General features: G+C 38.2%; 1 protein-coding gene across 1 annotated transcript; it reads right to left on the bottom strand.

Moving 5' to 3' along the window:
* Positions 1 to 203: 203 nt before the first annotated feature.
* Positions 204 to 6,778, bottom strand: LOC121863283 (tubulin alpha-3 chain-like). The gene is made up of 3 exons (XM_042361862.1): positions 6,761 to 6,778; positions 3,583 to 3,805; positions 204 to 1,403 (listed from the first exon to the last, which is right to left on the bottom strand). The coding sequence occupies exons 1-3, from the start codon at positions 6,761 to 6,763 to the stop codon at positions 274 to 276; spliced, it is 1,356 nt and encodes a 451-aa protein (XP_042217796.1). The 5' UTR covers positions 6,764 to 6,778; the 3' UTR covers positions 204 to 273.
* Positions 6,779 to 11,854: the final 5,076 nt, after the last annotated feature.

Below are 11,854 nucleotides of genomic sequence, written 5' to 3'. Positions count from 1 at the left end.
AACCCCCCCCCCCCATTTTTCTAGTCATCAAGTCAGATTTTTACATTGTATTCTATATAATTCAGCATCAATAGTCATGTTAAAGTTCAATGTACAGAACAATCTCCCCACTTCCAATTCGTGGGGTACGAGGTTCATTCAGTAGGGGCAGTTTTTTTTTTATCTACATACAGCACAAATGAAGGATAATTAAATAGATCATCTCAAATAAAATTTTATTAGGACAGACTTCTAAAATGAAAATGGAATGTTAGGGCTTTTCACAGGTATCATTTAATACTCTTCCCCTTCCTCTTCACCCTCTGCATCAACAGAGTCAACACCAACCTCTTCATAATCTTTCTCAAGAGCAGCAAGATCTTCACGAGCTTCTGTGAACTCTCCTTCCTCCATTCCCTCACCAACATACCAATGGACAAATGCACGCTTGGCATACATCAGATCAAATTTGTGATCCAATCGAGCCCAAGCTTCAGCAATGGCAGTAGTGTTTGACAGCAAGCACACTGCTCGGTATACCTTGGCCAAGTCACCACCAGGGACAACAGTGGGTGGTTGGTAGTTAATGCCAACCTTAAAGCCTGTAGGACACCAGTCCACAAATTGAATGGTTCTTTTTGTTTTTATTGTAGCAATAGCTGCATTAACATCTTTGGGCACTACATCCCCACGGAAGAGAAGACAGCACGCCATGTACTTTCCATGCCGGGGGTCACATTTTACCATCTGGTTGGCAGGTTCAAAGCAGGCATTTGTGATCTCCGATACAGAAAGCTGCTCATGGTAAGCCTTCTCTGCAGAGATTACAGGAGCATATGCAACAAGGGGAAAGTGAATTCTTGGGTAAGGCACCAAGTTTGTCTGGAACTCTGTTAGGTCTACATTAAGTGCACCATCAAATCTAAGAGAAGCAGTGATTGAGGAAACAATTTGGCCAATCAGCCTGTTGAGATTGGTGTAGCTGGGTCGTTCAATGTCCAAGTTTCTGCGGCAGATGTCATAGATGGCTTCATTGTCAACCATGAAGGCACAGTCCGAGTGTTCAAGTGTCGTATGGGTGGTCAGAATGGAGTTATAGGGCTCAACAACTGCCGTAGCAACCTGAGGAGCTGGGTAAATTGCAAATTCTAGCTTGCTCTTCTTACCATAGTCCACAGAAAGCCTTTCCATCAACAGAGAAGTAAAACCCGAGCCAGTGCCACCACCAAAGGAATGGAATATTAGGAAGCCCTGAAGACCAGTGCAGTTGTCGGCCAGCTTGCCGATGCGGTCAAGTACAATGTCAACAATTTCCTTGCCAATTGTATAATGACCACGAGCATAATTGTTTGCAGCATCTTCCTTCCCAGTGATCAACTGCTCAGGATGGAACAGCTGACGGTACACACCAGTTCTGATTTCATCTGTAGAAAGAATAAATGTCAGCCGAAAGAATTAAGAGCAATGAAGTCCTTGAACAGAGGTTACCAACTTTAATCACTGAACTAAAAGGGGATTTTGGATTAATACTTTAGTAGGTCTTCATCTACTAGATTGCCTGGTAACTCAAAATTTACAGTGAGGGAAAAATACCCATCACCCATTTAAGTGCAGTGTGGTGTTTGTCACATTTGTCAAAAGATCTGTCAGTTTCAACACCATACAGGGACAATGGATACTAGCCAGTTGCTTTAAAGGTCTATTAATATATTTAAAAAACCCAGCTACTTAAACATTTGACACTCCCACATTCACAATACAACATAATTATTAGACTGCTCAAGATTCAGAAAAATCCTTTTACGCCTACTGAAAATTTTGTGTAACCATCCTGGTCAGTTACCAAAACAGTACAGTACTAATCATTCAAATACAGGTACGAGTAAATGGGCAGGATTGTACACTGGATTTTCTTTACACAATACTGTATAATTATGCTACCAGCACATTAAAACATTTACTGCAAGCCAATCTTAAATTATGGATTCACATTTTATAGTATTGTATCAAGTAAGAATAAATGTAAAGCTCAGCAACATTCACATTCCAATAACCAAATCTATACCTTATAACAAAATTTAAACCCACTTTCAGGTTGGTGCATACCAATTTGAGTTTCAAAGTACAAAATTTTTGAAGCAGGGCTTCATGTTCAAAAAACAGTCCAGGACTTTAAAACTTGAAAAGCAGTCGAATATAACCTTACTCATTCCTCGGACATCACTGGCTAATGTTAAAAGGTCAACTACTTGAATAAACAAAGTAACCTAAAAACCAAGCAAAATGATCTTACCCCAAATCAATTATTTTGTTCAATATGGTGCATGTTTATTTACTTCAACTGCAATGTATTCACTTCAAGGAATAAAAACATTTAGGTGGGACAGATAATCATGAACCCTTCAAGATACTGTCTGCCCACAAACATTACTTGGGACCATAAAACTTTCAATAGTGCCAACTGAACATCCTTCCCGGTAGCCTGCAGCACCCCTAGCCAGTGACCATCATAACACCTTTAAGCAACTAATCGTAAATTTACCTCTTATGTTCAAACACGAAGTTAGGAAGTTTTTTTTAATCAAACCCACACAAATCTCATTCTATGGAAATCTATCCACAAACATATTTGACATTTTCCAATTTTTCCCTGAACTACTGTATTTCTAATCCCATGTAGAGAACTTAACCATACCAAGTTATCCAATTTCAAAAAATGGCAGGCTGAGGAGTCCTCAAGTGATGCAACACCAAAAGGAGTAGCAAAGCAAATTAGACTCCTGATTGTGATGGATATGGAAAGAGGCATGTAAATTTATGAGCTGAACTGTACTCCAACCAACTGACTTCTGTGTGGATGATACCAAGTTGCTGGCAAAATTATGTGCTGATGCAATAGCAATCGAGATGAATGCTTATTGTATAACCATGCCAAGAACTCTCAAATCAACCAAAGACCCAAAAAATTATTTGCATAGTAGTATAGTTATTGCCAAACTTCTAGAAATCAATGAATAACCTGAGAAGATTAATACTATTAGTCAGATTGTGAAAAAATACAGCAAGACTGGATACAACTTTGAACTCCACAAGACAATTCATTCCATTACAGCACATTCCAGACCTCCTTAAGCTCTCAAAAAGGAAAAGACCTACTGGTTCATAACAGGGGGAAAATTATGTCCTAACACTTAAGATAAAACCAGGAGCCATTTGTTATGCCAGGATTTAAAGGCACTTTTCAGGATGTAATTGGGTCAGAAAGCAGAGCAGAAAAAGAGTGCAGGAGTTAATCTGAAACAGGACTTATGGGGAGACTGGACAAGTATAGAAGTAGTCACCCAAAAAAGTCCTGTCGCGAACCACGATTCAGACGAACCCGAAGCAGTAAACACCGATACATAATTCTGTCCATAAATGCTTTTGATTCAAGAGTCTGAATCTCGGGGTTCATGGTTCACGACAGGACTTTTTTGGGTGACTGTACATACAAAAACAATGGCATGTCAACCACCCCCCCTTTATGTACCAGGTATTGTTATGGTTAGGGAAGATTGTCTGCATAACTATGTATCTAGTGAATAAACACACAAATGTCCTCACCTATAACAGTAGGTTCAAGATCAACGAACACTGCCCTGGGTACATGCTTGCCAGAACCAGTCTCACTGAAGAAAGTGCTGAAGGAGTCATCACTACTGCCAATAGCCTTGTCTGAGGGCATCTGGCCATCAGGCTGGATGCCATGCTCCAGGCAGTACAGCTCCCAACAGGCATTCCCCATCTGAACACCAGCCTGGCCTACATGGATTGAGATGCACTCACGCTGTAAATAAAAAGTCAAGTTTTGATTTCCACAACTGGTTTATTTTATTAATGTAAGTTAAAGAACTAGACACCGGTAAAGACTGCAAGGTAGATAATAAAATCAAGTACAGTAGACCCTTGCCATTAGCAAGGGACAGGTTCCAAGAAATGGCGCAAATTAGCAAAATCACAAATAGCAACATATACTACCTCTGAGCAACATCATATAACTATAACAAGCAACTGACCAGCCACAGAAGCATGCCTCCTCTAAACTGATCTATTAATGCTTCATAGGGTTATCACTGACTTCTGCCCTTTACATTTCACTAACTGACACTAGGCAGTCTTTTAGGGGCAATTTCACAAACAAGTTTTGAGAGTACAACAAGCTGCATGGGGTGACTCGTGCTGTAGGAAAGGGCTTGCAAACTAGCCACCATCTGCTTACTACAATGGTCTACTGTATTGCACTGAATAGCAAAAATACACAACCATCCCAAATGCTTGAATATCTAAATATCACAAGCTTATCCTATTACAAACCCCATAGCACTTTTATTTAAACGAAAATGCTGTAAGAAAAATCACATTGAAACCAATACTGAATATTAAATTTGTTTCTTACCCCTCTTATTATTTATGCAGTAAAGTTCAGTAGTACTCCTTTTCACATATCCATTGAGACATTGTTACATAACTATTTGACAAATTTCATAACCTAATGACAGAACACATATCGAATGACAATCTAAAATAACTGTTGGTGGTATGTCATTCTCCAATTGTTACATTCTCAAACTATATGTAGACTGTCGGTTTATTGTTCACGTCTCAACTTTATAACTTTTGTCAATCATTTCCGTTAGCATGAACGAACAGTTATTTTAGATTGCCATTCGATATGTGTTGTCATTCGGTTATGAAATTTGTCAAATAGTTATGTAACTGTCTCAACGGATATGTGAAACGGTGCATTATAAAAATGTAGATTATGTACAAACACAATGGTGACAATTTACAGGAACATAGGCTGCATTTAAGCATTCATGACATTGGAAACACTGAAGTAACAGCTCGGTCTATTCCAAGAATTTGTCATCTTAAGACACCCTATTACAATACTGTACATTTTAACTAAACTGCACAAATACTGTACATTTCGAATTGGGAAAACCCCTATTTCTTTTATAATCAATGTACCCTAAATATGCACATGCCCAGTAACCTGCTGCTCACATAAATGAAGACAATTTTAATCAGTTACAGGTATGGGTCATATTTAGAGATCGGCAGAATATATGCCCTTACAGCAGTACTGTTGGATACCATAGTCTCAAGTGGCATTCAACAAGATAGTTGTCTTGGACATGACTGATTACCATTAACGGTTTTATCAACAGGATTTTCAAATTTGCAATGCATATTTATATATATATAAAAAAACCCTGACATTTCTCAGTATGCAAAGTTTAAATTCCTGTACTTGTCTGCTCTTAAATTACCAGTCCCCCAAAAGAGGATATTTCTTGGTAAATGGAAGGACAGCAGGGTCGGGATTATCTCAAGAGAGGGTCCAACGATGTTCGCTCTACAGTTTACTAAATCGCGATATATAATTCTAAGTAATAAATGGGGGAAATTAGGTTAAGGATCTGTAGGCCAAAAATTGAATAAACTTGACTTAAGAGTTAATTATCTTACTAACTAAAGCACCAATGAACACTTGACTTGGGAACAGGCCATTTCAAGAGACACCAGATTCGGCAGCCGACACCATCCTGGGAACGTCAGACGCCACCCTCACTTGACAATCCCACACCTACATAGACCAACACCAATAATATAAGTTACATTATTAAATCTTTTCCATTATCTTAACTTTTCACATCACTAGCAACCCACTTACACTCGCCCTAGAAGTTGTAATCTGCAGCAGTCGGCTGCTTTCTTGTCCCTCGAAGAAAGACTGAGCGGGCGAGCGTGCGTGCCTGAGCAGCCACTGTGGCGCCTCTGGTGAGCAAATAACATTTGTTTACCTTGGCTGTACATTTGAAATATTTCATGCCTGATTTCCCACACAAAATAAAAAAGTTTCACTTATATAGGAGATTTTTTGATAATTTTGGTAGCCACAATGTACGAAAATCTGTAAATGAAGTCGCAATATAACCCTTTGTTCAAATATACAAAATTTCATAGCCTTCAGAATTCAAGTTCCCTATTAATGCAGCAAATATCAACCTAATAGGAGAGCAAGGAAAGTACATTGTATATTTGCATAGGATGCAACAAGGCAGTAGTAGCATTGAATTTACAGTCATATCAGCAGGACAATCTTAAGCCATGACCTATACTTGCACAAATGAAAGCTACAAGTTTTTGTCTTCATGGCAAGTGTCAAGAGCCTGATGAAGTGATCTTCAGGTTTATGAATGCCAAGCCTGTTCAAAGATGACATGAACCTTAAAAATTCATTCCTATGAAGGAAGGACGTACATACGCAACTGCCTCGATACCTGCATCAGCCGCCTCATCGTCAACGAGTAGAATTGGACCACACTCAGCACTCCAAAATCATTGAATCCACCAAGAATACTTTCACATTATGGCCATAGGTTTGTTATTTTTCAATCAATTAATATTTTGAACACCGTCTTTACCAAAACTAACCTTTAAAGCCCTTACCCAACACCAAAATCCTATTCCATAACCTCACTTGGGGTGCTGGTGCACTCCAATTTGGACTGTTTGTGCAGCTGTAGCCACCAAGTAAGGCATTGGTAAATCACTATACCCACCCCACCCTCCACTACTTCAATTTTAGTGGACAATCGGTTTGCACCAACCTCCAATTCAACTTCAACAACTTTCAAAAACCTTCCCACTTTCATTAAGATCAATAACAAATATATCACGATTCACTTTCACACCTTAACAACCAGTTTAACATACACGAAATATTAAAACTTACCATGTTGGCGTTATTATAAAGTCTTAAACGAAGTCTACGTCGAGATCACAAGGAACTGTGAACGATGCCGTCGCAATTCCTCAACGATTTCAGTTTTCAACTTGCTTGGGTTTATATACCACCCATGACGTCATAACACCAACACACTCTGATTGGTCTACGCACAATGAAGAACGCTCTCATTGGAGCAAAAGTGGCGCGAAGGTGTCGATGCTGTGTTCGAAAATTTTAAAAGTTTAACTTTTATCACAACGATAATTACATAATTTTTTCCTTTTATAATTCTTAGAGATAGTTCTCATTTTCTTAATCCAGTCTAAAATAAAGAAAGAAACAAAATTTAAATATAGTTGATGAGACGTCATATTTTACTACCAATATAAAAATGAGGTGTTTTATATTAGAAGCTACTATGATTTTGCATATTTCATTTTTGAAATACAAAATAGAGCATTCATCAACAGGATGACTAAAATTCGTATACGGTTTTTCAACGAAAACTGATACCTGTAGTCTTAACGGCTGTTGACTTATTTTTTTTACCACTATCCACTTATTACTTTACTAGCCGTTCTGACGGTTGATACACAGGTTTAATTTATTTTGAAATCAAATTTTGCTTTCATATACATAATGAAAACATATCCTTACATACGATTGTGAAGAATTCTGTTTATTACTGTTCAACCTCTTTTACGACAATCACAAGCTTAGGTACTTGATGTACCTACTGTACTCAGGTTACAGTCATCAAATACGGGGTGGTAACACCTGCTGATTTCCTCCAGATGCACTTATTCTTAGTGTTTCCAACAATGTGCTCCTGACACTGGTTACAAACTCACAAGACCAGTACTGTAGTTTGATTGAGAATATATATGGTGTAAATTAACGTCCCTGGATGGTTCAGTGATCATTTATGTCTGGTGGGAATTATTCTATGAGCTACACAGCCATCATGTCTTCAGCCTATGAACTGCACTCATTTACATTATATTAGTTAAACATTTTTTGAAATAAATATATTTATATATATATTTTTTTAGATAAATGTTCTTACATTTTTGACCATACAGTACACTACAGAATAATTCTGCTCTTCAACAGAGGACAGTGGTCAACCTATCCAAAGAGAATTTGCTTTATGGTCCCAACTATGTCGAGACAAAACTACTCAGCTGTTTGTACAATAAGTTTGGTTCATTATAAAAATTTTGTCAATGCTCATAAACAATATGTCATAAATCAAAAGGAGCAGTACCGATTTATATCAATGAGAATATTTCTTATACACTATTATACAGCTATACCTGGGGTCTGTTAGCTGCCTTTCTGTCCTTATGCACTTATAATGATGGGAGTAGAATTTTCTGAGCTTTAGCCACCATGGAATACAGAGGAGCTTCAAGTATATTTAACCACCACACACCTCTCTGTATCATGTCCTGTGTACTCTACTTTGTACACAGTTGTAGAAATAGGGTTCTTCTTCTTGGTTGTTCTCTACACCTTTTTATTTCATTTGTCATATCCCAGTTTTCTTTCAGATACATTACTATGACATTTATATGTACAGTATGTGAATGTCAGTGTACAGCCTTGTGCCAAACATTACTGTACAGTACCTCCATAGTGGATCATGGTGACAACAGATACTTAACTGTGTAGTGGATTGCTCCCCTACAAACGCCGTTTGTCGCTGAGTAGCTGACCCTTTTCGAATTCCCCAGCCTACGCCTCCAGCGCCGCCTGACGGAGCGGGGTTCAACTATCAACCCACGCCTACCCCCGCCTTATAAGACCTCACCCCGCTGTGACCACCTAGTTTTCTACCTACGGCCACCAGCAAGTAACACCTCCTCCGCTCCAGCCTGGCAGCTCCCGCTTCCGCCGGCGACCTTGGCGTCCCTCAAGCTGCGTGCCCTCCTCTGGGCACCCTCACCAACCAGCTCTCTCAACGCTTGTAACCATGCTGCCTACCCAGCACCAAGCTGCATTGTACATCCAATACAATATGTATACAGAGAGCACAATGTGAGTTTCCTTTCTCCATCCCATCCTAAGTGTGAACCAGTATCTCATAACTCTACAACTGTGCCAAATAATTTTAGTAGAGGAACTTCCTTATTTTTCATGTGTACAGTAAATCCTAAATTGAAGTACAGTACAGATGTTCTCATTCTCCAAATTTCAAATGATATATAAATCAAGTTTGTCCAGCTGACTACCACGTTTAGCAGAGTTGTACATATATGTCAGGAGCTCGAGCCTCGACCCAGACACACTTGAGAAGGGTTTTATCCAGTGTGACCCTACCAAAATGGCTAGTAAGCTGATGTGGCAAAAAATAAAATATAAAATAATGTAGAACTCTGCTTGACAGGTGAGATGGTCTGATATATGGAGATACTAAAAAGTCAGATCTAAGTTTCAGGCAAGTTAAATTTTCGTATTGTACTTTTTTACTCATGTTCATTTGCTATACTGTATTGCATATCAAAAGCCTCCTGAAGTATGTTTTTTTTCTCTCTCTCTCTCGCCCCTCAACTCTGCTGTAGCTCCTCCTGTAGTATCTGTGTTCCTTATTCTTGACATCCTTCCTTTTATCAACACCTATTTCATTTTTGTTTTTTTTAAGTTCTCAGAGTTCATTTCCTGGGAATTCCTTATTACAGTATTTCACAATTTTTTTTTATGTATGAATCTGTGTAACATTCACTTTTTCTGCTTGTGCTAATTTAATTTCCTGATCACTCTGCAAAATATATATTTTTAATATTATTTCCAGTACAGTATTTGTAGTCCATGAAAATATGAAATCTTCTTCAGCAATTACAGTACTGTATACTGTACTGTACTATATAAATGCATGCACAGTACAGTACAGTGCTACAGTCCAGATCCTTATTAAAATCTTCAGTTATCTTGTATTTAATTTAAATCCTCATTTTAGACAATGCTTCAACTGCACACAAATGATCCTGAGGAACATTCACTGAGAGGAGTTCTTTTCTATGGTCCTCCAGGATGCTACAAGACCATGTTTGTCAGGGCATTGGTCCATGAAACAAGCGTCAGTTTTTTCTCTCAAGGTGTGTCATGTTTAGGTATTATAATGATATTCCCTGTAATTGAAAGCTTAGTTTAGAGCAGGGGTGCAGTGCTGCCGGAGCTCACCGGAGTGCCGCTTGGGCACCTCTGTTTTGATCAATCAACCAATATCGCCGACGCCTTGTTCCCTCCCGGGAACTCCCCAACAGAAGTGTCTCCAGGCCATTTTATCCTTGCACACCTCACTTGCTCTTTCAAACACTCATCCTCCCCTTCCCGCTCTCTCTTCAACAAACTCTCTAATTCTTTTCTCCCAGGTGGCAATTGATCTACCCCTCCCAACATTCCCCTCTCTCTTGCTATCATAAACTTTTTTGCCAGACTGTCTTCATGCATCTTTGGCACATGTCCATGCCACCTTGAATTTGAATTGAATTGAAACAGTTTATTTAGCCAGAAAAACACAGATACAGAGTGGATAATAATAACAATATTAACATGGCTGAGCCAGTTGAGAACCTGTGCTCTCCTGTAGGCACATGATATATACAGTACATTTATCTCAAGGAAGTATTATGTAACATTTAGTATTATCTGTAATAGTACACATAGCATGATGGTAATAAGAACATCTTAGAATGTTACCACCTTTAGCACTTCAATATTTAATTATTATATTTATTTATTATTATTTTTATTTATTTTATTTTTTTGTTTTAATTTATTTTTTTATTATAAGTACATACAGCACATAAATTACAGTGGAATTGAAAAACATAAATATAATGGGGAAGCAGTACAACATGGGTTGTACAGTATTAAGGTTGAACAAGAGGACAGAGCTGTCAGGATTATGTCTAGTTGGCAAATATATTTATTGCAATGGTGATTTCTTATCTTTCTACATGATAATTTCCGATAAAACGGTTTTGATGGTAAAATAAAAACAGGTATATAAGGTAGGTTTTACAAGAAATATTTATACTTAGACAATAGATAGTTTTTAAGAGATGATTTAAAGGAAGGGAGCGTAGTCTTTGCTCGGCTGGGTGGGGGTAAGTTGTATTCCTCTTCATCCACTCCACCACACCACACTTCACACATGAAGTTATAGAAAGCTCTATATGTTACTATAAATCTATACCAATCAAGCAATCAACTTTATTTTCCATAAATACTCCTGTAATACATATACAAAACCGAATATATTCTCATATAATTAATCTCTCCTTCAGATCAGCTTACATTTTATGACTTATCAATATTATAGAAAGACTTTGATAACAGGTGCACTTCTAAACACTTAAAAACAGTACTTCCTTGCAGAAGAGCTATAGATATGACTTATATCGAAAGGATAAGCACATTAGACAACTACGGAAATTATTTTGACAGCTCCGGCACTTTAAAAATTGGCACTGCAACACTGGTTTAGACAATAATGAGACTGCAAAGTATGTACTGTATAGTTATGCCAAATACATTATAGTTATCCAGCCAAACTCTGTACATCTGAAGGGGACTTTATTATACTCGACCAGTCGACCTGGGGACTTTGTTATACTCGACAAGAGGGCTTTGTTATACTCGATTACGAGGCTTTGTTATACTCGATCAGGGGGCTTTGTTATACTCGACCAGGGGACTATGTTATACTCGATCAGCGGACTTTGTTATAGTCGATCAGGGACTTTGTTATACTCGATCAGATGACTTTTTTATACTCGATCAGCGGACTTTGTTATACTCGATGAGGGGACTTTGTTAAACTCGATCAGGGGACTTTGTTATACTCGATCAGATGACTTTTTTATACTCGATCAGGGGACTTTGTTAAACTCGATCAGGGGACTTTGTTATACTCGATCAGGTGACTTTGTTATACTCGATGAGGGGGCTTTGTTTTCCTCGATTAGAAGGCTTTGTTATAGTGGATTTGGGGCTTTTGTTATACTCGACCATGGGAATTTGTTATACTCGATCAGGGGACTTTGTATACTCGATCAGGGGACTTTGTTATATTCGATCAGGGGCCTTTGTCAT

Source organism: Homarus americanus, unplaced genomic scaffold, assembly GCF_018991925.1.
Source record: "Homarus americanus isolate GMGI-L3 unplaced genomic scaffold, GMGI_Hamer_2.0 scaffold46197, whole genome shotgun sequence".
In the NCBI taxonomy this organism is placed as follows: Eukaryota; Metazoa; Arthropoda; class Malacostraca; order Decapoda; family Nephropidae; genus Homarus; species Homarus americanus.
Note: the sequence above shows the minus strand (reverse complement) of the source record. Positions and strands in the feature narration are given on the sequence as shown.

Excerpts from the sequence above, each read along its gene's own strand:
- LOC121863283 (XM_042361862.1), bottom strand. Across the intron at positions 1,404-3,582 it reads TCTTGAACCTACTGTTATAG|ATGAAATCAGAACTGGTGTG; the intron begins GTGAGGACATTT and ends TTCTTTCTACAG.